This window comes from Crinia signifera, chromosome 8, assembly GCF_055691185.1.
Source record: "Crinia signifera chromosome 8, ASM5569118v1, whole genome shotgun sequence".
Taxonomy (NCBI): domain Eukaryota; kingdom Metazoa; phylum Chordata; class Amphibia; order Anura; family Myobatrachidae; genus Crinia; species Crinia signifera.
In genome coordinates, this window is record NC_139224.1 from 166187112 (window position 1) to 166214049 (window position 26938).

General features: G+C 46.9%; 1 protein-coding gene across 1 annotated transcript in view; it reads left to right on the forward strand.

Moving 5' to 3' along the window:
* The first annotated feature begins 4689 nt into the window (after positions 1–4689).
* ALG6 (ALG6 alpha-1,3-glucosyltransferase) overlaps positions 4690–26938 on the forward strand; it is a 32208-nt gene continuing 9959 nt past the window's right edge. The window contains exons 1-6 of the mRNA XM_083157676.1: positions 4690–4845; positions 19054–19138; positions 20063–20152; positions 21931–22019; positions 23807–23889; positions 26091–26155. Of these exons, the coding sequence (XP_083013802.1) occupies positions 4746–4845; positions 19054–19138; positions 20063–20152; positions 21931–22019; positions 23807–23889; positions 26091–26155 (512 nt within the window). The 5' untranslated portion in view covers positions 4690–4745. The remainder of the gene's footprint in view (positions 4846–19053; positions 19139–20062; positions 20153–21930; positions 22020–23806; positions 23890–26090; positions 26156–26938) is intronic.

The window sequence follows — 26938 nt, forward strand, 5'->3', positions numbered from 1 at the left end:
GACCCCACGCCATTTTTTTTTTAAAATTCTCCCCCCCCCCTATCTTAACACTGCTTAAAAGGGTTTTTAAACGGGTAAGTGTGAATGTGACAAAAACAGCTTTTAAACGGTAATTTACCGTTTAAAAGCTGCAGTGGGAAAGAGTCTTTATGGCTCTTACCCGTTTAAAGACCCGTTTAAAAAAAACGGGTCATTACCCGTGTAGGCAGTGGGAAAGCAGCATTAAATAAACACACTGACACACGTGAAAAATAAAAGTTTAATACATACATAACACATACATACTGATACTTACCTATCTTGAGCCCGTAGGTAGCCCTGGTCCTGATGTCCTGGTCCGTGTCGGCGTCTGTATCCATGTCGGCATCCCTGTCGGCGACGGCGTCGGCGGTCCGGAGTCCGAAGAAATCCATTTGGGAAGCTGTGGAAGGAAACCATACTCACCTGTCCCAGCGCGACGTAGTCCAGGTAAGTTCTTTGCAAAAAAACAAACCGAACACCCGAACCAAGCGGACAGCTGAGAGCCGCACGGTGTTTGTTTACATCGTGCGGCTCCGCCTCCCGAATGCCACTATTGGCCGCCTTGGCCGCAAGGCGGCCAATAGCGGCATTCGGGAGGCGGAGCCGCACGATGTAAACACCGTGCGGCTCTCAGCTGTCCGCTTGGTTCGGGTGTTCGGTTTGTTTTTTTGCAAAGAACTTACCTGGACTACGTCGCGCTGGGACAGGTGAGTATGGTTTCCTTCCCTGATTTTTTCCTTCCTTTATTTAACTCTTTCTTTTACTGTGGAACTACAAGACCCAGCGGGCCCTTTAATGCCCCGCAGGCTGGGACTTGTGGTTCTCCAAGTCCCAGCTTGCGGGGGGAGGCTTGCTGGGACTCATAGTTCACCAGTAAAAGACAATGGTTTTTATTCTATTTTTTACACCATACCATCAGCTCGATGCCCACCGCCCAGGGGCATCGAGGACAGCACCAGGCTTCAGCCTGGTCAGGTAAGTCCTGGAGGGGGGGTCCTGATGTCCTGGTCCGTGTCGGCGTCTGTATCCATGTCGGCATCCCTGTCGGCGACGGCGTCGGCGGTCCGGAGTCCGAAGAAATCCATTTGGGAAGCTGTGGAAGGAAACCATACTCACCTGTCCCAGCGCGACGTAGTCCAGGTAAGTTCTTTGCAAAAACACAAACCGAACACCCGAACCAAGCGGACAGCTGAGAGCCGCACAGTGTTTGTTTACATCGTGCGGCTCCGCCTCCCGAATGCCACTATTGGCCGCCTTGGCCGCAAGGCGGCCAATAGCGGCATTCGGGAGGCGGAGCCGCACGATGTAAACACCGTGCGGCTCTCAGCTGTCCGCTTGGTTCGGGTGTTCGGTTTGTTTTTTTGCAAAGAACTTACCTGGACTACGTCGCGCTGGGACAGGTGATTATGGTTTCCTTCCCTGATTTTTTCCTTCCTTTATTTAACTCTTTCTTTTACTGTGGAACTACAAGACCCAGCGGGCCCTTTAATGCCCCGCAGGCTGGGACTTGTGGTTCTCCAAGTCCCAGCTTGCGGGGGGAGGCTTGCTGGGACTCATAGTTCACCAGTAAAAGACAATGGTTTTTATTCTATTTTTTACACCATACCATCAGCTCGATGCCCACCGCCCAGGGGCATCGAGGACAGCACCAGGCTTCAGCCTGGTCAGGTAAGTCCTAGAGGGGGGGTCCTGATGTCCTGGTCCGTGTCGGCGTCTGTATCCATGTCGGCATCCCTGTCGGCGACGGCGTCGGCGGTCCAGAGTCCGAAGAAATCCATTTGGGAAGCTGTGGAAGGAAACCATACTCACCTGTCCCAGTGCGACGTAGTCCAGGTAAGTTCTTTGCAAAAAAACAAACCGAACACCCGAACCAAGCGGACAGCTGAGAGCCGCACGGTGTTTACATCGTGCGGCTCCGCCTCCCGAATGCCGCTATTGGCCGCCTAGCGGCATTCGGGAGGCGGAGCCGCACGATGTAAACAAACACCGTGCGGCTCTCAGCTGTCCGCTTGGTTCGGGTGTTCGGTTTGTTTTTTGCAAAGAACTTACCTGGACTACGTCGCGCTGGGACAGGTGAGTATGGTTTCCTTCCACAGCTTCCCAAATGGATTTCTTCGGACTCCGGACCGCCGACGCCGTCGCCGACAGGGATGCCGACATGGATACAGACGCCGACACGGACCAGGACATCAGGACCAGGGCTACCTACGGGCTCAAGATAGGTAAGTATCAGTATGTATGTGTTATGTATGTATTAAACTTTTATTTTTCACGTGTGTCAGTGTGTTTATTTAATGCTGCTTTCCCACTGCCTACACGGGTAATGACCCGTTTTTTTTAAACGGGTCTTTAAACGGGTAAGAGCCATAAAGACTCTTTCCCACTGCAGCTTTTAAACGGTAAATTACCGTTTAAAAGCTGTTTTTGTCACATTCACACTTACCCGTTTAAAAACCCGTTTAAGCAGTGTTAAGATAGGGGGGGGGGGAGAATTTAAAAAAAAAAATGGCGTGGGGTCTTCCCCACTGCCGTAACCAGCACCAGGCTGAAAGAGCCGGGGCTGGTAATAAAAAATCAGGAAACCCGACAAATAGGGGTTCCCTGATTTTTTACAACCAGCCCCAGGCTCCAGGTCCGGGGCTGGTTCCCAAAATACGGGGGACAAAATGACTAGGGGTCCCCCGTATTTTAAGAACCAGCCCCAGGCACAACCAGCCAGTAGGGTAATGCCACAGCCGGGGGACACTTATTATATAAGTTCCCGCGGCCAAAGCATTAACCCTACCGACCAGTCAGCCTGGCCAGGGGCCCTGGGGGAGTGGGGACCCCCCCAGGGCCCCTGGCCAGGCTGACTGGTCGGTAGGGTTAATGCTTTGGCCGCGGGAACTTATATAATAAGTGTCCCCCGGCTGTGGCATTACCCTGCTGGCTGGTTGTGCCTGGGGCTGGTTCTTAAAATACGGGGGACCCCTAGTCATTTTGTCCCCCGTATTTTGGGAACCAGCCCCGGACCTGGAGCCTGGGGCTGGTTGTAAAAAATCAGGGAACCCCTATTTGTCGGGTTTCCTGATTTTTTTAATACCAGCCCCGGCTCCTTCAGCCTGGTGCTGGTTACGGCAGTGGGGGGGGACCCCATGCCGTTTTTTTTTTTAACGGGTAAAGGGCTACCCCTTTCCCACTGCCGAAAAAACGTCTCTTACACGGTAAAAACACTGCTTTTTACCCGGTTAACAAATACCGGTATTTGTTACCCGTGTAAAGCAACCTGGAGCTTTCCCACTGCAGCTCTAGCCGTTTAAAAAGGCTAAAAAAACGGCATTTTACCGTGTAAAGCCTGCAGTGGGAAAGGGGCATATGATGTAACGGTGTAATGTGGGCTAGGTGACATGAGGGAGATTGCTAGACTAATGAGGGAGAAAGGGAGAATGCTGCTATGTCAGGGAGTCTTCTGCAGAATGCAGGAGGGGAGGTACCTATGATGTAACAGTGTAATGTGGGCTAGGTGACATGAGGGAGATTGCTAGACTAATGAGGGAGGGAGATTGCTGCTATATCAGGGAGTCTCCTGCAGAATGCAGGAGGGGAGGTAACTATGATGTAACAGTGTAATGTGGGCTAGGTGACATGAGGGAGATTGCTAGACTAATGAGAGAGATTGCTGCTATGTCAGGGAGTCTCCTGCAGATTGCAGGAGGGGAGGTAACTATGATGTAACAGTGTAATGTGAGCTAGGTGACATGAGGGAGATTGCTAGACTAATGAGGGAGAGAGGGAGATTGCTGCTATATCAGGGAGTCTCCTGCAGAATGCAGGAGGGGAGGTAACTATGATGTAACAGTGTAATGTGGGCTAGGTGACATGAGGGAGATTACTAGACTAATATCGTTATTGTGCATATCGCTCACACAGATCAGATAGTGTGTACCCAGCTATAGACTTTATTTGTAATAATATGGTTAGCATTACTGCCTCACAGCACTGAGATCATGGGCTCCATTCCCACCATGGCTCTTACTGTGCGGAGTTTGTATATTCTCCCCGTACTTGCGTGGGTTTCCTCTGGGTACTCCAGTTTACTCCCACAATCCAAAAATATACTGGTAGGTCAATTGGCTCCCAACAAAATTAACCCTAGAATGTCTGTGTGCGCGTGTACTGTACATGTGGTAGGGAATATAGATTGTAAGCTCCACTGGGGCAGGGACTGATCTGAATGCTCGAAATATTCTCTGTAAAGCGCTGCGGAATATGTGTGCGCTATATAAGTAACTGTTAATAAATAAATATATTTTAGGATGGGAGACTACAAGACCCCTGTGCCCAGAGCTGGCCCTATGCTTGCGCATGCAATTTTACAAGACCATACTACAAGCATCCTCAGCTAAGCCAGCGGACAGCCACAGTGGCTGTCAGTCACAACCCAGGTAGCTGATGTATCCTAAGGCAACCCTCATGAAGCCCCACTGCGCCATATTGGATGAGGGCGAAGGGCTTGGCAACAGCAGATCTCAGTCGAGCCCAGGAGGATGCTGATACTGAGCTGCCTATGCTCTGACTTAACGGATAATACATGCCGCCTGAGGAAAGCAGAGAGAGAGAGAGTGATAAAGAGGTTTGCACCCTCCGTTGCCATAGTGACGCGGGAGCGCAGCGCTGGCAGCTCGGTGACGTGTCAGTGCTGCGCCGTCGCGGGCATGTGACGTAGAGGCCGGGCGGTGAGGCTGATGTGTGCGGGAGGGAGAAACATGGAGGGCTCTGTGACAGGTGTGATAGTGCTGCTGGCTCTGACCGTGCGCTGGGCTGTGTCTCTCTACCCGTACTCAGGTATTGTCCCATGCCCCCTCCCCGGCTTCTCTGCATTGGGTTGTTATTGTGTAGGGCAGCACAGTGGTGCAGTGGTTAGTACTGGTTCACCACCACATAGAGATTGGGATATGTATGTGTAGAGTTTGTATGTTCTCCCTATGTTTGCATGGGTTTCTGCTGGTGCACTGGTATGTTCATTGTCTTCTAACTCATGAATGGACCCCAGTGTATATTTATATGTCCCTACACTTGGGGAGGAGGAGTTGGGGCTTGGTATGCAGGCTACTAAGGCATGTGCATGAAAATGGTTGAAGCTGTAAGAAACACCCCATTTGTATGCCAAACCTGGATGGGTGCTACTGGGATGCACCCAGCCTCTCTCTCTCTATGGAAAGCCATCCACCCCGCCGCTCTTCTGCTGGTAATACCGGCAAATGAGCGGCAGTGACTGGGGGTGATGCGGGTGCTCATCGCTGCCCCGTACACACACAGGGTGTTCTTTGAGCTGAAAGCAGCTCAATCTTTAAAACTGAGCTGCTTTCAGCTCAAAATCGCCCAGTGTGTATGGGCCTTTAACACTTCCCTTGTTCTGTATTCTGGACACAAATTCAGTTTGACCCCCATTTATATATTGTCATCAAATATAAATTTTCATGCTGAACATACTCGTTTTAAGTACTGACTAACGTACTACTGTTCTCTGCTGGCCTCGGCCTGCCGCCTGTACCAGTGTTCTCTGCTGGCCTCGGCCTGTCGTCTGCACTACTGTTCTCTGCTACTGTCGCTCTTTGCTGAGATGCTTCTAGCACAGTCTGGGCTGTATCTCAATACAGACAAAACTGTGCTAGAAGCGCCAAAGCAGAGAGCAACAACCCAGGCAGGAAAAAAGGAATTTCACAGCGTTTGAAAGGTGCAGGGTTCTATAACAAACACTACAAATACATTTGCATAGTTTACAGTAATCCGGGGATAATCTTAATTTCTCTGCAAGAAATAATTAACTAAATACTTAATTTATAATAATTGACTGAGCTAAGTACTGCCTGTATCCAGGTACAACATTGTATCGGACTTGCACATCTGATCTCTCTTCCTACACTTCGCTGGGTGTTATGTGTTGTTACCATGAGTGATGTGGATGGTCTGTCCATGCATTCTTTCCAATACTGTGGGCAGAGATGTCATTATATATTTTTAAAAACATGACAAGACCATTGCTGAATGACACTGCCCAGTGCAGCTCTCACATCTGGAACCCTCAGGCCGCTGGGCTAATGAGTCGCTGCTGATGGATGGTTATTCTGGGACCGGTGGCTCTGCGTAAGGATGAGGAGGTTAATCATATTAGTCATGTTTTGGTTAGTGGTCAAAGGAACATTTCTGTTGGGAGTGAACAGGTGCAGAGTTCAGGCAGATCCAGTGCTGTGTTACCATTGAAAGAAAGGAACCGTTTTGGCAGAGGCATTCTAGGATGTCATAGGTTCCCGGAATAAATGACTTACTGTCATTCACCGCAGGCCCCGCAATTTAAAAACCGTATCTTTGCTCTGGTGGGGCATGGGAGCTTTATAAAGGTTACACTCTCACTGTTTGTATGGGATGCCATAGAGTATATTTACCTCCGGGGCAGAAATTCTGCGTTGTATGGCCGAACACTAGACCCAAGTAAGCATGTAACAGTCCCTCTGTATGGCTTAACACCAGGCCCCAGTCAGAATGTAACAGTCCCACTGTATGGCTTAACACCAGGCCCCAGCCAGAATGTAACAGTCCCTCTGTATGGCTGAACACCAGGCCCCAGTCAGGATGTCACAGTCCCTCTGTATGGCGGAACACCAGGCCTCGGTCAGGATGTAACTGTCCCTCTGTATGGCGGAACACCAGGCCCCAGTCAGAATGTAACAGTCCCTCTGTATGGCTGAACACCAGACCTCGGTCAGGATGTAACTGTCCCTCTGTATGGCGGAACACCAGGCTTCGGTCAGGATGTAACTGTCCCTCTGTATGGCGGAACACCAGGCCTCGGTCTGGATGTAACTGTCCCTCTGTCTGTCGGAACACCAGACTCCGGTCAGGATGTAACTGTCCCTCTGTATGGCGGAACACCAGGCCCTGGTCAGGATGTAACAGTCACTTAATGTCTACCTGGCATCTATTCCTTTAGCCGTGGTATATGACTGCAGTGGCCGGGCAAATCCACGTGTCTGTTTCCGAGCTGTCATATATTGCTGCAGAATTCACAGAACAAAAAGTTCATTATGTCATTTACAGCCCTGTAGAATTTGTCTGATGATCCATAAAAGAAGTGAAAATGAAAATAGATTTGCACTGTAAAATATAATTTCCCTTATGATTTTATGTTCTAAACCCTTTGCTGCTGAGTTTTGGCACAGTTATCTCTGCAGTTCCCCACACACATTATACCTTATGACAGTGGTTCTCAAAGTCGGTCCTCAGGACCCCACATAGCTCACATTTTCCAGGTCACCCGACGAGTGCACTCATTACTCACTGACACATTGAAAAGATCCACAGGTGGTGCTAATTATTTCACTTGTGATTATGTGAGGAGACCTGCGAAACCTGCAGTGTGGGGTCCTGAGAACCGACTTTGACAACCTGTGTATTAGGAGGAACTTGGCTGATCCGGGGATGCCCATCCCTGTGTACCAATTACAGCCCATTGTTACACTTTTAGGAGTGACTTATTTCTGTGATGCCCTTGTCTGAGCAGGGCACATCATATACCACATTAAAGGTCTTGGCCCATAGATCTGTAGATAAATTGGCGTTGTAATCGGTTTCTTTGTGTCAAAACGTCCAACTGCCAGTTACAATGTTATCACCATTGTGAAAGTTGGTGAATCCTCCCTGTGCTCTGCTGGGTGACCTGGAACATGTGACCTGCTGGGTGGTCTGGAAACTGTGACCGTTATTTGCAGCCACCCAGGAAACCGTTGCCCGTTCAAAACCAGGTACATCCGTCTTTATGATATGGGAGAGGAAGGGAGAGGGTGTATTTACATTGCATGAGGGTGCACAGCTTATTCCCCTCACTCCAAAATTATATAATATATAATCTATATAACTGTATATATTCCTGCTGAGTAGCAAAAACCAAATAGGTCATTTGGTATTGGTGGCAGTTTCAGGCGTTGACCATGCTGTTCTTAGCCTTTGCTGTATGTAGTTGATTGCTTGTACAATATAAAGTTACTGTATAATGTGCTTTACAATTGTGAGCCTTCTTATCGCTAGAATATACATATTAATCCATTAATTAATGGATATTTGCTTATCTATTTATCTTGTATGCTTATTTAATTGAGTATAAAAAGAGGCCAGGAAGTATTCCTTACACATACACAGTAATTATATATACTATAGACTGAATTTAGTGTTCATTCTAGCACCCGCCAACTTTGGAAACCCATGCAGTTCCTCTTCCCTGCCTGGGGTGTCGCTGTGTGCAGTAGTGCTTCTACCACAGTGTATATCAGCACTGATATGCAAACAAGACCGGTGCAAACACCACAGCAGACAGCGACACCCCAGGCAGGGAAGAGGAACTGCATGGGTTTTCAAAGTTGGCGGGTGCTAGAATGAACACGATAATTATTATGCATAGGTGAAAAAACTGGCCAATCACATTGAACATTTCAAAAAACAAATTGTATTGACCAATTAGAAGTGAAAACAGAACCGTTAGCATGACGGGAACGAGCTTAGCCTTACCAGGTTTGTGTTCTCCTGACTTAAAAAATGGCAGGTGGGTAACCTCCCTGGGTCATTGGCCACGGAAGCATTTCTGCTCTTACAGTAGAGAACTTGTTTTAGTGGCAATAATAATCATAATAACAATATAATACTATGCTTATGGTGAACTAGTCTGAGCTCATTCACAACTGACGCCCCTTGTTTATGGCCTTGTAGATCATTAGGTTGACTCCATATGGCCGACTGGGTCAATTGGACAGGTCAACTGGTACAAAAAGTTGACACAGGTAAAAGACCAACATGGAAATGGTTGATACCGGTTTCTTTTTTTTTAAGTGTTATGTATGTTAAACAATGTTGAAGCAAAATGAGTTGAAATTTGTACCCTCGCCCGCCACTCGTCGGGACAGGTTCCTGTTCCCAGTCGTAGTTCGCTTAGTTGGTAAATTATGAAAAAGTTGAAGGAAAAAGAAAACCAACAACCCACAAACTTAACGCTCATATGTGTGTCGATCATTGTGACACTGGCTGAATCTGTTGACGTTTTGATTGTTGACCGATCATTTACACCCCATATGGTCTTTAGAAAGAAGTCTCCCCCAAAGGCTGAAATAGTCCATTGGGTTGACCACAGACTGAAGGTAAGTTAGACCAGGGCTGATCAAACCGGCCCTTGAGATCTACCAGCAGTCAACATTTTCCAGACCACCTAGCTGGGGCACAGGTGCAGTCATTACTAACTGTCACATTTCCCAGATCACCTAGCTGGTGCACAGCTGTAGTCATTACTAACTGTCACATTTCCCAGATTACCTAGCTGGTGCACAGCTGTAGTCATTACTAACTGTCACATTTCCCAGACCACCTAGCTGAGGCACAGGTGCAGTCATTACTAACTGTCACATTTCCCAGACTACCTAGCTGGGGCACAGGTGCAGTCATTACTAATCTAGGATGTAGTGCCCATTGTAATGTAGCTACAAAAAAGGCCAAAAAATTCTGTCATGTATTAAGAGGGGAATGGAAACTAGGGACTCAAGGGTAATTATGCCACTATATAAAGCATTGGTGAGACCTCACCTAGAGTACGGAGTACAGTTCTGGGGCCCACACTATAAAAAGGACATCATAGAATTAGAAAAAGTCCAAAGGCGAGCAACAAAGCTTATTAGGGGAATGGAGAATTTAAGCTACGGGGAGAGATTAACCCCTTCCTGACAGAGCCAGTTTTTGCGTTCCTGACAGAGCCCTTTTTTTCAAATCTGACATGTCTCACTTAAGTGGGGATAACTTTTTTTTGCTTTTACTTATCCCAGTGATTTTGAGATTGTTTTTTCGTGACACATTGTACTTCAAATTAGTGGTAAATTTGGGTCGATACAGTCTGTGTTTTTTTGTGAAAAATACCAAAATATCGTGGAAAAAATGGAAAATTTAGCGATTTGCAAAATGTTAAATTTTCTGCTTGTGAGACAAATAATCTTACCACTCAAAATAGTGAATAACTAACATAGACCATATGTCTACTTTATGTTGACATCATTATTTCAACTTACTTTTAATTTTTTGGGACACTAGGAGGCTTACAATATGAATAGCAAATTCTCAAATTTTCAAGAAAATTTCAAACACTGATTTTTTTAGGGACCAGTTCAGTTCTGATGTGACTTTGAGGGACTTGTATGTGAGACACCCCCATAAATGATGCCATTTCAAAAACTGCACCCCTCACAGTATTCAAAACAGCATTTTGGAAGTTTGTTAACCCTTTAGGTGTTTCACAGGAATTAAAACAAAGTGTAGGTGAAATTTCAAAATTTCTTTTTTTTTGCAGATTTGCAATTTTAATACATTTTTCTAAGGAACACAGTACATTTTACTAGAGAAATGTGACTAAAAATTGATTCCCCCAATTCTTTTGTTTTCATAAATATCCTATATGTGGCCCTAGTGTGCACGTTGACCAAACCACAGGCTTCATAATAGAAGGAGCACCTACTCGATTTTGGAGCCTCCTTTTTATGAGATTATTTTTTAGGCACCATGTAGGTTTCTAGGCACCATAAGATGCTAAAAGTTAGGAACCCCCCCACAAGTGACCCCATTTTGCAAACTACACCCCTCAGGGAATTCATCTAGGGGTATAGTGTACATTTCAAACCCCCAGGGGTTTCACCAATTTTGATACAACTGGGCTGTGAAAATGAAAAAATTTAATTTCTCTTTCAATGGTCCTGGTGACACAGCTCAACACTGGGATGTAGGAGGGTCCGAAGGAGCCAGGCACCTATCCTAAAGCTTTAGAGGGTAGGCTCCTCCCCTACTGCATCCCTGGACTCTTCAGTTCGTGTTAGGTGCCCACTGGAGTGGGTGCTATTCTAAAGGGCTGCAGGAGCAGCCGAAGAATTAGAGTAGTTAGGGTTTTTTTATTATTTTATTAACTATTACCCTAGCTAGGTAGGCACAGTGTGAGGATTTTCATAGTGAATCCTCACACTGCTAGCGCAGCAGGAGCTGACAGAAGCGCGTCCTGTCAGCTCTCTGTGCACAGGGTAGACTCTGTCTGGTCTCCCTGTGCTGCGCTTACAGCCTCTATTAAGAGGCTGCCTGGGCTCCGGAGTAGCCTGAAACCGGCTCCACATTTAGGTGGGGATCATGGGGGACAGGCGCTCCGTGATGGCGGCGGCCATTTTATGCGGAGCTTACACGCTGAGCTCCTGACTGAGAGGACAGCAGCGCTGTGACAGGCATGTTCCAAGTGGTCCCCATTTGAGGGGGAGATACTGGAACAAGGAAATCCTACCTAAGGAGCGGCTAGCTGGGGGTGGTTGGCGCCAAAAGGTCACGGACCCCGCAGCAGCAGGGACTTTGGTCTCTTCCTTCACTCTGACTTTGGCGCCTTTCAGAACGCTTGCAGCGGAGCTGAGCTGGCTTATTGATCCTGGCAGAGTGACTTGGATTTCCTGGGCATCGCTTCCCCGCAGTTGAAACCTACAGACAGCTAAGTGATTGGGTGCATTGACTTTGTATAAACGCTTGTACAATTGTTTGCACTGTGTATATTGAGATATATATATATACGCTTCACTTGCATCATGTCTGAGCATCAGGCTGTGGTTTTGGGGGAGGGAGTCCTTAGTGCACTGAGCGCGTGCAATGTTTGCACACAAAAGTTTGTCCCTGAGCAGATGGCCAAGGGGGGCTTATGTATTACTTGCGCTGATGTGAGACCCATGGGCAGTGAACACCATAGGGGAGAGCAGAGTGAACCTGCGTGGGCCAGTGCCCTAGGCAGGTCGGTAAACGCTTTGGTGCAGCTTCTGGACAGGCAGAGTGATGTGCTGGTAGAATCACAGAGACCTATGCCATCATCTCAGCAGTCGTCTGGCTCCTTACCTCTTACCCAGGCAGATCCTGCACTTATTCAGGTGATGCAGGATACTGCTAAGGGGATCAACAGATTCAGTGAAATACTGGACAAAATGGATGAGGTTACAGGGACCCCCAAAAGGTCTTATGCTATGCCAAATGTGTTAGAGGAAGAGGAAGGAGAGTATACTGACACACCCTGGGACCAGGGTGATGATTTTGAAGAGACCTCTGCTGCTGGTATAGAGGATCTTATTGTGGCTGTAAAACAGGCGTTAAAACTGTCTGTTGAGGATAAGACCCCTGTTAAGGGTGTTTTTAAGCGACAGCGAAAGGAGGCTGTTACTTTTCCCTCAGATGAGGGGTTACAGGAACTATTGGAAGGGGCTTGGAAAACCCCAGATAAGAGGCTACAGATGCCTAAAAGATTCCTTAGTCTGTACCCCATGCCGGAGTCTCATTCTGAACTCTGGGAAAAGGTGCCTGTTGTGGATGCTTCTGTGGCACGCTTATCAAAAGCTACGGTATTACCTGTACAGGGTGGTGCAGCTTTTAAAGATGCTGTGGATAAAAAGCTAGAGGGAAACCTCAAGGCTATTTTTGAAGGGGTGGGGTTTACCCTGCGTCCCCTTATTGCTTCAGCCTGGGTCTCTAAGGCCATTATAGAGTGGGCTGGTGAGCTATGCACCATGCTGCAGGCTGACCACGGTGCTTTGCTGGTAGCAGAAAAGATTAAGGCCGCTGCAGAATATGCGGTGGAAGCAGAGGAGGAAGCTCTTAAAATGGCTACCAGAGTATCCACAGTCTCCATAAATGCCAGGAGGGTACTCTGGCTTAAGGCCTGGGAAGCGGACAATGAGTCCAAAAAGGCCTTAGAAATGTTAGCTTTCAAGGGAAAGTTACTTTTTGGTTCTGAGCTTGAGGAGATTATAAAACAAGCCACAGGCGGCAAGAGTACGTTTCTGCCGGCCTCCTCAACAAAGCAGTCATCCAGATTTGCTGCTTTTAGGCCGTCCTTTCGGCCCTCCCCTAGAGGTGGTGCGTCCTTTCGGGGACAATCGTTCAGGGGAAAGTTCCAGAACTCCAGGGGAAAATCCCAAAGGTCCAAGTTTGGCTCTTTCAATAAGAAGCCTGCCTCTAAAGGAGAGGAAAAACCCTCCGCATGACTGCCAGGGGATCAGCCCGGCAGGGATAAAGGTGGGGGGGCGTCTTACACACTTCAGAGACGCTTGGGCTTCTCTAGACCAGGATACCTGGGTCTTAGAGATTATTACCCAGGGTTACAAAATCCCTTTCAGAGGGCGGACTCCAAAGAGGTTCATCCCCACACCCATACCAAAGCAGGCGCTCCTGCGCACAGCTCTTATGAGAGCGGCTCATTCCCTTTTGGAAAAAGGGGTGGTAGTCCCGGTTCCCAGGGCAGAGTGGAAGAAAGGATTTTACTCCACGCTGTTCCTGGTGCCCAAACCAGACGGGTCTTTCAGACCAATACTAAATTTGAAGTCCTTAAATGTTCACCTTTGGGTAGACCATTTCAAAATGGAGTCTTTGAGAACTGTACTCCTGAGTCTGGACCAGGGAGAATTTCTGGCGTCCATGGATGTCCAGGACGCATATCTGCACGTTCCCATTCACCCGGAACATCAGATGCTGTTGAGATTTGCCATAGGAGACCTGCATTTACAGTTCCGGGCGTTACCCTTTGGCCTAGCAACCGCGCCAAGGGTATTTACAAAAATAATGTCTGTGATGGCGGCAGTGCTGAGGCTCAGGGGAATCACAGTAATACCCTATTTGGACGATCTCCTGTTCAAAGCAGAATCAGCAACACTGCTTCAAAGTCATTTAAAAGAGGCCATCAGTTTTTTGCAGGCTCACGGCTGGATTTTAAACTTACAAAAATCTCAGTTGGTACCATCACAGAGGATCCAGTTCTTGGGAGTCATACTGGATACCCATCTCCATCGGGTATTCCTCCCGGAGATAAAGGCCAGGGACCTGGTCAATCTAGTTCAGGAGATCCTCAGTGCTCCGAGCTTGTCAGTATGGAGGTGCCTCAAACTCCTGGGGAAAATGGTGGCGTCATTCGAAACGCTTCAATTTGCCAGGTTCCACTCTCGAGTATTCCAATGGAACATTTTGTCAGCCTGGTCAGGAAACACTTTGACCATGAAGACGGAGTTGATAGTGCTGTCCGCAGACACTCGGGACTCCTTGAAATGGTGGACAGAGGTAGATTCCCTTCAGTGGGGTCGGTCATTACAGACCTGGGACTGGTTGATAGTAACTACCGATGCCAGTCTCAGGGGCTGGGGGGCAGTAGCCCTGGATCTCAGGCTGCAGGGCCTGTGGACGGCAGAGGAATCAGCGTTGCCAATCAACATCTTGGAGCTGAGAGCTGTCTGGAAAGTGATTTCCTTGGCGGGAGACAGGTTAAGGAACTCCCCCTTGAGGATTCAGACCGACAATGCCACAGCTGTGGCGTATCTGAATCACCAGGGAGGTACACGCAGCAGATTGGCCATGTGGGAGGTGTCCAGAATCTTTCTATGGGCGGAACAGAATGTTCCTGCAGTATCGGCTATATTCATTCCAGGAGTGGAGAATATAGAAGCAGACTTCCTGAGCAGGGAGGAGCTCAAGGAAGGAGAATGGAGCCTACACCCTCAGGTGTTTCACCAGATCACTGCAATGTGGGGAACTCCGGATTTGGACCTAATGGCATCCAGGTTCAACCATCAGGTGCCCAGGTTCTATGCCAGAACGAGAGATCCGCTAGCAGAGGCAGTGGATGCCATGACTACCCATTGGCAGGGAAATCTTCTTTATGCATTCCCTCCTATTCCGATGTTAGCAAGACTGTTAAAGAGGGTACAGGACCAGAAGGTCCCGGTGATCCTTGTGGCCCCAGATTGGCCAAGGAGGTCTTGGTATTCGAGGCTTCAGAGGTTATCAGTGGATTCATGGCGTCTACCTCTGAGACCAGACCTGTTAAGACAAGGCCCATTCAATCATCTGGATTCCGATCGATTGATTTTGACGGCTTGGTTATTGAAACCGCCATTTTGAAAAAGAAAGGATTTTCTGACGCAGTAGTGCAGACTATGATAAAAGCCAGAAAGGCTGTTTCTTCTGCAAATTATTATAGAGTCTGGAAGACTTATATTAGATGGTGTGAGAGGCAAAAAGCTCACACATCTCACTTCAAATTATCAAAAATGTTGGATTTTTTACAAGATGGATTTTCTTCGGGCCTAAGCCTTCAGTCGTTGAAGGTGCAGATTTCGGCCTTGTCCATCTATTTTCAAAAAAGAATTGCCATTTTACCGGAGATTCAAACTTTTTTACAAGGGGTATCCAAACTGAATCCCCCTTACAAGCAACCAGTAGCACCTTGGGACCTGTCACTGGTTTTGGATTGCCTTCAGAAGGCACCTTTTGAGCCTTTGAGGTCGGCTGACTTTAAGTTTCTCACGTGGAAGTTAGTGTTTTTGTTAGCAGTAGCATCTGCTAAGAGGGTGTCTGAGTTGGGAGCCTTGTCATGCAAATCTCCCTTCTTAATCTTTCACGATGACAGGGCTGTTCTGAGAACAGTGCCGCAATTTTTACCGAAGGTAGTCTCTGCCTTCCATTTAAATCAGGAGATAGTTCTACCTGTGTTTCAACCCCCAGAGGGTTCCAAGAAAAGGGACAAGTTGAAGACTTTGGATGTTGTGCGTGCCTTACGCATATATGTGGACAGAGTGAAGAGTGTTAGAAAGACTGACACTTTATTGGTATTGTATGACGTACATAAAATTGGTTGGCCTGCATCTAAGCAGACCATTGCTAGGTGGTTGCGATCTGTGATAGCTTTTGCATACACCAAAGTGGGTAGGCCTGTACCGGCCAGAATTAATGCGCATACCACCAGGTCAGTTGCTACCTCTTGGGCGGTCCGACATGGGGCCACAGCGGAGCAGGTTTGCAGAGCTGCCACTTGGTCATCTGTTCACACATTTGCCAAATTCTATAGGTTCCATGAGTTCGCGTCGGAGGACGCATCATTCGGGCGAGCAGTGCTGAGAGCTGCAGACCTGAGCGTACCCTCCCAAAGGACCGGCTCTGGAACGTCCCAGTGTTGAGCTGTGTCACCAGGACCATTGAAAGAGAAAAAGGGATTTTTGTAAGAACTTACCGTTCGAATCCCTTTCTCTGATATGGTCCTGGTGACACAGCGATCCCTCCCTTACGCTCAGTAAGTATGCCAGAATTTCATGATGTTCATGTTAAAATGGTTAAAAGTTAACAGTTTCTGTTATAAAATGTGCATATAATATGTGCAGGCGTTTGTACTGAGTTAATGTATTCCAGTGGCTTTGAAAGTTGAACTGAAGAGTCCAGGGATGCAGTAGGGGAGGAGCCTACCCTCTAAAGCTTTAGGATAGGTGCCTGGCTCCTTCGGACCCTCCTACATCCCAGTGTTGAGCTGTGTCACCAGGACCATATCAGAGAAAGGGATTCGAACGGTAAGTTCTTACAAAAATCCCTTTTTTTTATTTTCACGGCTCAGTTGTATCAAAATTGGTTAAACCCCTGGGGGTTTGAAATGTACACTATACCCCCTGATGAATTCCCTAATGGGTGTAGTTTGCAAAATGGGGTCACTTGTGGGGGGGTTCCACTGTATAGGTGCTTCAGGGGTCATTGAACCAGAATCTGTGCTGCAAAATCCAAAAATCACTCCTTCCCTTCTGAGTCCTGCCATGCACCCAAATGGTATTTTTTGGTCACATGTGAGGCATTGCCGTACTCGGGAGAAATTGGGGCACAGATTTTGGGGTGCTTTGTCTCCATCATTCCTTGTGAAAATGAAAAATTTTGAGCCAGATCTGCATTTTTGTGTAAAAAAATGTAATTTTTTACACAAAAATGCAGTTCTAGCTTAAAATTTTTCATTTTCGCAAGGAATGAAGGAGACAAAGCACCCCAAAATCTGTGCCCCAATTTCTCCCGAGTACGGCAATGCCTCATATGTGACCCAAAAATACCATTTGGGTGCATGGCAGGACTCAGAAGGGAAGGAGTGATTTTTGGAGGTGGAATGAAAGGTGGGTGCTATGTCGCATTAGCAAGACCCCCGAAGCACCAATACAGTGGAACCCCCCCACATGTGACCCCATTTTGGTCACCAGCTTTGGGAGGGGGGCTGGCGCTGCGGCTGGTGGGGGGTTGGGAGGGGTGCTGGCGCTGCGGCAGCCGGGAGGGTGGGAGGGAGGGGGGGCTGCCGGGTGGGATGGGGGGGCTGGCGATCGGTGGTGATCGGTGCTGTACTTAACAGCACCGATCACCACCGATCACTGTGTTACCGAGCGGCTTAGCCGCCGGTAACACAGAAAACGCTGCAATTGGCTGTTCACATTTGAACAGCCAATCGCAGCGATCGCCGCGAGGGGGGATGTCTGCTGTCAGGGACAGCAGACATCTCCAAACTGTCACCGCGTCTATAGACGCGGTGACAGTTTAAAACCATGACGTATATATACGTCTTCGGTCGGGAAGTACCTCCCGACCATGACGTATATATACGTCATATGTCGGGAATATCTTTCTATATATATATGTGTGTGTGTGTGTGTGTGTGTGTGTGTGTGTGTGTGTGTGTGTGTGTGTGTGTGTGTGTGTGTGTGTGTGTATATATATATATATATATATATATATATATATATATATATAGTGTGTATATATATATATATATATATACACATATATATACACACACACACACACACACACACACACACATATATATATATATATATATATATATATATATATATATATATATGTGTGTGTGTGTATATATATATATATATATATATATATATATATATATATATATATTCACTACATATGTTTATTTTTTCTGGGCAGCTTGATGCTGCTGCTGCTGCTGCAGGGGGGAGGAGGGAGGAGGGAGGAGGGCAGCGCTGCTGCGCTGTCTGCTGCCGGGGGAGCCGGGGAAGCTGCTGCTGCTGCTGCGGTGAGTGCCCGGCGGGTGGGAGGTGGGGGCTGCACATTGGTGGTGATCGGTGCTGTACTTGACAGCACCGATCACCACCGATCCCTGTGTTACCGAGCGGCTTAGCCGCCGGTAACACAGGAAACGCTGTGAATGGCTGTTCAGATTTGAACAGCCAATCACAGCGATCGCCGACCGGGGGGGGCACCCCTGCCCCCCCTGGGCGGCGAGGGGGGATGTCTGCTGTCAGGGACAGCAGACATCACCTAACTGTCACTGCGTCTATAGACGCAGTGACAGTTAGAAGGCATGACGTACATTTATGCCATGTGTCGGGAAGTACTTCCCGACCATGACGTAAATGTACGTCAAATGTCGGGAAGGGGTTAAGCAATTTGGGACTATTTACATTAGAAAAGAGACGTTTAAGGGGGGACATGCTCAACATGTACAAGTATATCAAGGGCCAATATAAGGAACTGTCACACACCCTATTTTCTACTAGAAAGGAATCTAGGACGCGAGGGCATGAGTATAGATTAGAAGAAAAAAGATTTCATTCAGCTAGTAGAAAGAATTTCTTTACGGTCAGAACAGTCAAACTCTGGAACTCTCTTCCCAGAGAGGTGGTAACGGCTGGCTCATTAAATGCGTTCAAGGCAAAGTTGGACAAACATTTACTGGAGAAAAACATCCATGGGTACAAATAAGAAATATAATTTGTCTGTAAAATACCAGAACCTACCAAATCAGCAATGGATATCTATACCAGGTTGAACTAGATGGACGCAAGTCTTTTTTCAGCCTTACCTACTATGTAACTTACTGTCACATTTCCCAGACCACTTAGCTGGGGCACAGGTGCAGTCATTACTAACTGTCACATTTCCCAGACCACCTAGCTGGGGCACAGGTGCTGGTATTACAAACTGTCACATTTCCAAACATTTTCTCTATTCATTCCTAATCAACACATTCTACATATCCACAGGTGACCTGGAAAACATGGCCTGTTGGTAGACCGTTTTGGCCACCCTTGAGCTAGACTCTAATGTTAGTGAATATCGTTTGTTATCCAAGTATTTTTTTTTATGCAATGCGGCATGTATGTGTCTGATCTGTCAATATTTTTTTTACAGGTGCCAGAAAACCGCCCATGTTTGGGGACTATGAGGCCCAGAGACATTGGCAAGAAGTGACCGTTAATCTACCAGTGACACAATGGTTTGTAGAGTTTATGATGTATTTCTGGGTCATTCTCGCCCATCTCAGCTTTTCCTGAAATTTGGTAGGATTTATCCCCTGATATACTGCATTGGATAAAATGTCTAGTTCCTAGCTCTGAAGTCAGAAGCTGCAGCCAATCTGAGAAGACCACCAGGAGAGACACTACAAGATCAGGGCTAGAAGGGTGCAACTGCCATATGGAATCATTTTTGTCTTTGCCTCTTCCCAAAGGCTTTATTAGAATGAAACTTCTACCAAAGAGAGACTATATTTAGTAACTATATAACATACTTTATGTACACAAAAATATAACATATACTTTTTTTAGATATGCAAGGTCAATGGAAGCAAACTTATGATTCGTTTTAGTTCACGTAGCAAGCATACGTTTGACCTTTGTTTGTTATGAACACCCATATCAGGGGTTCCTAAATGTTTTTGAATCCCAGTGCCCTAAAGTATCAGAAATGCCGGAATACTGTCACTGGAGAGAGGATGCTGATGGCCAGCATCCTGATCAGAAGAAAAGGGGAGGGGTCAGGTTTAGGTATTTAGGTACTACCGGGGGACTTGAGGGACTGTGTGTGTGTGTGTGGGGGGGGGTGTTTAGGCAATTAGAAGGGCGATTTATTGCTAGGCTGTGGGGTATGAGGGTTATGCTGAGGTGGGGGAGGGTTGGGATTAAGCTAGCTGCAGGGTTTTAGGGGGAGGAATGCCGGCGTCGGTATTCTGACCACCGGAATATCCTTCGCTGGTCAGCCATATGTATTCCCTTGTAATAAGTCATCTATTGCTTTTGTGTACAGTTTATTGGTGTCTTGTTGTCACCGCTCCTCTACCAATGTTTTCTGACTCCCCATCAATATTATACCACCTTAGGGTGTTTTTGAGAACCAACACTGACTGGTTTTTCATACGCAGGTACTTCAATTCCACCGACAATGATCTCCTGTACTGGGGTCTGGACTACCCACCTCTGACGGCCTATCACAGCCTCCTGTGTGGCTATGTGTGAGTATTACACTTCGTAAACACTAAGTGGCTTTTATGTGAATGTTCAAATATTCTCTGTACAGCGCTGCGGAGTATGTGTGCGCTATATAAACAACTGTCAATAAATAATGATATATAATCTGGCTGGAATAACCCAACAGGGCCCCATCACAGTAGATGTAGTATCCCGCAGATGTAGTGTGGGGAAGTTGCCGGTAACAATCAGTCAGCTTCTAGATTGCGATTTATGTACATTTTCTACAATGATGGGTGAAGCTGATTGGATGCTCTGGCAACTTCGCCCTTTGCCCACTCTTTAGAAGGTTTATTATATATTTCCCCCACAGTCTCGCCCACCTCTTCCCCATTTGCCCTAAAATAGCCTGAAGGGGGGATTCGGCTTGGTCAGACTAACGGTAATCTGAAGGCTCTGCGAATGAGCCACAGTCTATTACTTGTGCTATGGAGTAACGGTATGCCATCATGTTTTATAAAGGGTACAAGCTGGTTCTGGCGGAACGTGGCGAGCCCAGTAAGAGCGGCAGGAGGGAACCTTGCTGTCCCTTGGCACCCTGCTGGCACAAGCAAGGCTCAAAGTTCTATTCCACCTTCAGACTTGGGAGCAAAGGATACAAAGGAATCTACAGCAATGAAGGGGTTACCTATAAATAATAAGCCCAGATCGCTATAGAATAAAAACCTGTTTCAGGTATAACACTGAAACCTACATAGGTCCGGTCCGTAGTCCCCAAATAGTGGTCGTCACAGAGGCAGCTCTAGAGGGGATGTGGTTAGCATCCCGGGGGACAGGATAGTGACCGCCACAATACCGAAACCGGCATCCTTATTACCGTCAGTACACCAGCGCTGCAATGCCGATATTGAGGTCTTCTGAAATGAGTCTTCTATGAGGAGAATGGCGCCTTAATCCTGACTGGCGGAATCAAGTATGCAGGTAGCATTAGGCTGGGTGGGTGTAAAGGCCCCCCATACACTATGCAACTTCTCCAAGGGGAGAAGTCTCATCCGAGGTCCTGGGTGGCAGGATCGCCTGCGTTCTGTTCCCCGCCATCGGGAGCCGTGCAGCGGATGTCATTCACATAAGATTTGGGTGACTTCACCCAATTTCTTGTTCTTATCCCCCGGAATCGGGCCCAAATCGCATCTGTATGGGGCCTTTAGGTTTAGGTGCTAGGGGAAGGGGATTTGGGATTAAACAGGTTGGGGGGGGGGGGGAACGACAGGGTGGTGGGGGACAGGGCAACTGTTTGTACGCTAGAGCGCTGCTGTGAGATGGGCTGTATAGATTAGCAGCGCATGCCAGTGGCACAGGCCTTCCCTGCGCAGTGACATTGGCATCAGGAGGGGGAGCATAGAACTACCCAGCACCATCCCTGTTGGTATTTTTTTTTTGTGTTAAACAAATGTAAAATATTTGTCATTTTTTAGCAAACCATTTATTCTAAGCAGATCCACGGAACTGTACATGACATTGTTTATATTGGTAATATTTGCAGGTCGGCTTTTCAATCGCATTTCACACTTTCTATTTACTTTCTACTCTGCTGTGTATATATATGTGGTTCTTCACACACCTTGTTATACCATGCCTGAGGAAGAGACCTAAGAAGTCTCGAAAGCTTGCATTTTAACAACATTTATTTTTGTTAGCCATTAAAAGGTATCATATTTGCTAGATTGCTATTTTGTTTTTCTCACTGAGGAACAATAAAACTTTTCTTATCAACTGGCTAACACGGTACCAAACTTTTTTCTTTTGACACTTTCTATTGTAGCGCTCACATGATCAACCCTGACTGGGTGGCATTGTTCTCCTCCAGGGGGTACGAGAGTCTCCATCACAAGGTCTTCATGCGTGCGACTGGTAGGTACCTCCGCTGTATAATGACTTTCTGTAAACGAATGTTCCAGTGTGTATCCTTATACCAGCTAATGAGGATCCGGCTCATCCTCACAGGACTCCGCTAACAAACCAATGTGCGCATTTTGTATTTACCGTTAGAGCAGGGTTTGGTGATTTACCTCATTCTACAAGATTAAAATGTAATCGTACTACAGGTGTGGAGTTGGACGTGTGATCGAGCTCGTTGTTCAGAACTGTCATGATATAAACTACACGTTTAGCAATTCCACTAATCGTTCACCATGAGCAGGTTTCCTAAGCAGCTTTTAGACTCTGGTATGAAATTTAGGGCGGAGATATGCAAATGAGACAGTATTGTGCAGAATCCTGATACAGATTGAGTCCTCCTCGTGTGTTCTGCAGCCGCGCCAAACAGCCCCTCTTGTGGTGCACCAGGCTGCGTGGGAATCTTCTAGCAGTGAGCGTCTTGGCAAATGTACTAAAGCTTTGAATTGAAAGAAGTGATGCTGCCCAATCCGATTTTGGAGGTTATTCAGTCCTGTGCACTATTTGCAGCAGGGGAAGGTGGAATTTGACAAAACAGATCCTTTCAGATCAAACGTCTAGTCAGGCTCAACAGTCCTAGCGCTGGTAGCAGATCCAGTGGTGAGCCACTTTAACCCTTTCAGATCCATCGTCTAGTCAGGGTCAACAGTCCTAGCGCTGGTAGCAGATCCAGTGGTGAGCCACTTTAACCCTTTCAGATCCATCGTCTAGTCAGGCTCAACAGTCCTAGCGCCGGTAGCAGATCCAGTGGTGAGCCGCTTTAAAATAAGAACAATAACATCATTCAACATTCGATGTAGACCATTTCTGAATAAAAAAAACAATTACAATTAATTTAAACCAGACTGTTTAAATTGCAAAAGGGTTAAACCAGTCAGATCCATTTTTTGTCGGAAGCGGCCGCAGACTTTCGAATACACATCCGTTTTTCGACAATCCACGGTCGTTTTTACCAACACGCACCCTTTTCGACAGGCGGAATTCAATTAATCCTGTCCCTCTGACCCTAAAGATGACATATACACACAATTTACTTAATTGACGAGCTGGACGAAAAATGGTCCAGGATTCCGACTGTTGGGATGTTCCGTCAGTCGGAATCCCGGATATAATACCTATGTCTATCTTTTCTCTATTGCATCCTAAAAAATGACAGACCGAATCTGATTGGTTGCAATGAGCAACCAATCACCTTGTTTTCATTTCCCCCTTAGAGACAAACCATTTCCATGGTTTCGCCGGAAGGTCACATGACTTAATTCATTCCACTGGTGGTCAGTTAATCGCAGGAAAAAAACTAGTAAGGTGCAAGTCGCCTACAAACAGGGGAGGCTGCTGTTCTACGGGGTGCATTACAGGGATCAGTGAGGCACAAGGCTCCTCATACCTCATTGACAAGTGAATTTTTCTGCGTTTTGGTTAAGTCGGAACACGTCAACCCAACATTAACTTCTCAGACAAGGAACACCCTTGATTTACTGTGAAGGAACTGTCCTATCCATCATGGTTTTATGAGGCCTGACAGGGCCTCCTGCCGCCGCCTGTTAGCGGTGTACTCTTGGTAATTACTTCTCTTGAAATATAGTTTTGGCCTAAATGAGCTTTTTCTAACCCCAAGGTGACTCTTGTAGGCGCTACAGCAGTTGTCAGCCGAGTGCTACTTGCCCATTATGTCCGATATGCGAGGAATCGTTATGCTGAGATAATACAAACAATAATGGATCCTTGTCTGTGTCTTGTAGTTTTCTTTGCCGATCTGATCATTTACATCCCGGCCGTTATCCTGTACTGTTCCAACCTGCAAGACACGTCGTCCAAAAGGAAAGTAAGTTCCGTGCTGGAGTTCACATCCTGGCCCTTATACAGATCTGATCGCAGTACACATTTGTTCTCAAAATGGGCAAAACCATGTGCACTGCAGGTGGGGCAGATGTAACGTGTAGAGAGAGTGAGATTTGGGTGGGGTGTGTTGAAACTGAAATCTAAATTGCAGTGAAGAAATAATGCAGCCAGTATTTACCCTCACCCAAATCTAACTCTCTCTGCACATGTTACATCTGCCCCACATGGTTTTGCCTGTTTTGAGAACAAATTTGGGTACTTGTTTCCTAGCACGGCCACAATCTTGTGGATCGTGTACCTTTAAGTTAAGGTACACGATCCACACGATGGACCCGATTTCCTTTGAAATCAGGTCCATTTTGCCGGCTAAGACACAATATCGGGGGCATCGCGTCGGTCGGGACCATTAACATTGGTCCCGACGCGACCGACGCGATGCCCACGATTTTTCCATAGGCTTCAATGTTAAAAAATATTTTAACATTGAAATCGTGTCGGGAAAGGTAAAATATCGGGGGCATCGCGTCGGTCGGGACCATTAACATTGGTCCCGACGCGATGCCCCCGATTTTTCCATAGGCTTCAATGTTAAAATATTTTTTAACATTGAAATCGTGAGAAAATGTGAAAAATGTGAAATGGGCCAATATGACCCATTTCACATTATAGATGTCCCCGTCGTCACCCCACGATAGACGCCAACCCGAAGCGTGGCGAGCGCAGCGAGCCCGCGAGGGGCGGCGGTGCGCGTCCTCCGACCTTTTCATTCCCCTACTATCCACGTCGGCGTGGAGTTGAGAATAGAATAGTGTGGCGAGCGCAGCGAGCCACCGATCCCGAAGCGTGGCGAGCGGACGCGTATAACTTCACAGGTATACGCGTCCCCTCGCTGCGCTCGCCACGCTTCGGGCTCGGTGGCTCGCTGCGCTCGCCACACTATTCTATTCTCAACTCCACGCCGACGTGGATAGTAGGGGAATGAAAAGGTCGGAGGACGCGCACCGCCGCCCCTCGCGGGCTCGCTGCGCTCGCCACGCTTCGGGTTGGCGTCTATCGTGGGGTGGGGTTTACGCCGTTAAATTTGGGGGGGGGGTGGGAATATTTTACATTGAATCCAATGTAAAATCGGGTCCCAGGGACCCGATTTACATTTCATTCAATAAAAAAATCGGGTCGGTCGCGTTGATCGCATCGCATGCGACCAAATCGCATGCGATGCGATCGACACGATTTTTCCGACACGACCACCCCGATGTAAATCGGTGTGGCCGTGCTAGGAAACAAGTACCCAAATTTGTACTGCGATCAGATCTGTATAAGGTTCTCTGTGTGCGTAACGTATATAACTTGCTTTGGGTCAGTGCAGGTTTTTGTTATGGTTGTCCACATTGATTCTGATTGGGAACAAAGCACAGCAGGCAAAGCGGTACATTAATTTGGGGTCCATGTGATGAAATCTACAATTGACACCCCAAAAAACTGACCCTTATACTATAACCTCTATTTTGTACTATAGACATTGTACAGGGTGCGGCAAAAAATACATCCTAGATTTTAAAGTTTAACAAAAAAGGCCTGAAGCATGGCGCACCATGTGAGGGGACGCTGGACACTTGACGGTGTCCATGTCGACTATGTTGACATTCAGGACAAATAAAAATAAACTCATGTCATCATTTTGACTTTGCTTGTGTTGACCTTTCATCCCATGTGTCGCGCTAAAGGTCCATACACACTGGGCGACTGTGCCCAGCGATGATCTGTCATCGCTGGGGGGAAGCCGCTCAGTGCATACACACTGAGCCGCTTTCCTCCTGCCCGGCGCCAACAGAGGGGGGCAGACGGCTTTACATAACGCAGAGCTATGCAAAGTCGTCCACAAAGCTGCTCATCTGCTGGTAATACCAGCAGATGAATGGCTTTCTCGCCGATGATGTGGGAGCATCACCGCTTATCGGTCATCGCCGGGCCGCACACACTGGGTGGCTTTAAGCTGAGAGATGCTCAAACTTGGTGTTTTCAGCTCAAATTCGCCCTGTGTGTATGGGCCTTAAGCCCTTTCGACCTAATGTATGTGGACAGTCCGTGTCTACCTAGCGACCTTATCCGCTAGATTCTATGTAACCTACAGCAACGTCATATTACACGCTGATACTCACCTGTAGGTTCTTTCTGATCTTCTAGGCGCTGTCTCTCTTCTGCATTCTGCTGTATCCCGGTCTCATCCTCATAGATTACGGCCATTTCCAGTATCCTTTATTTTACTTCAAATGTATTATTGTAAATGTATGAATGGTTATTGAGCGGTAGGTGTGATTAATGTTACTGCTGTACATTGGATACACAGATGTGTCTTCATACACTCAGCAATGCCAAGCAGTGCAGCGCTGCAACCTTTTGTGTCTTAATCGCACCAAAAATGAAGCGAAGACCAGCTCCGTCGGTATCAGAGACATCAGTCCACAAACACACATTTCATCCCTCTTGAGTGTCAATGGGAATTTTTTTAAAATAGGTGTGAAAATTGCCACGCAAATCTTTTTATTAACCCTTTGAGTGCCCTACGCTTGCTGTGAGAGAGCCTCAAAGTATACGGTAAAAATGCCATGACCTGGCTGTATTTGTATTTATTTATACTAACAGTCGCTGTGAGCAGAGCTGGCATTTTTACCATCTATTTTGTGGCTCTCTCCCAGCAATGTTGGCACTGAAAGGGTTTAATATAAAGGTTTCCTTGGCAATTTTTCGCACTCATTTTGACACCTTGGCACTCAAAGATTTAAAGTGTATGTAAAATGATCATAATGATCTATTAGAAGGCACCAAATAAATAACCGTACAAGTTGCTGAGTATAAAAAAACAGTATACGGTTGGAGAATTGTTTTGTATTGTTTCTGCAATCCTAATAGAATTGCACCCAAAAAAAATATTTATTTCCCGATAATTTTTTTTCAACGCTAATTGGATACCCGGAATATGCGTAGAGATTTATTTTGCCCCAAATGAATGTGATAAGTAAAACATTTCACAT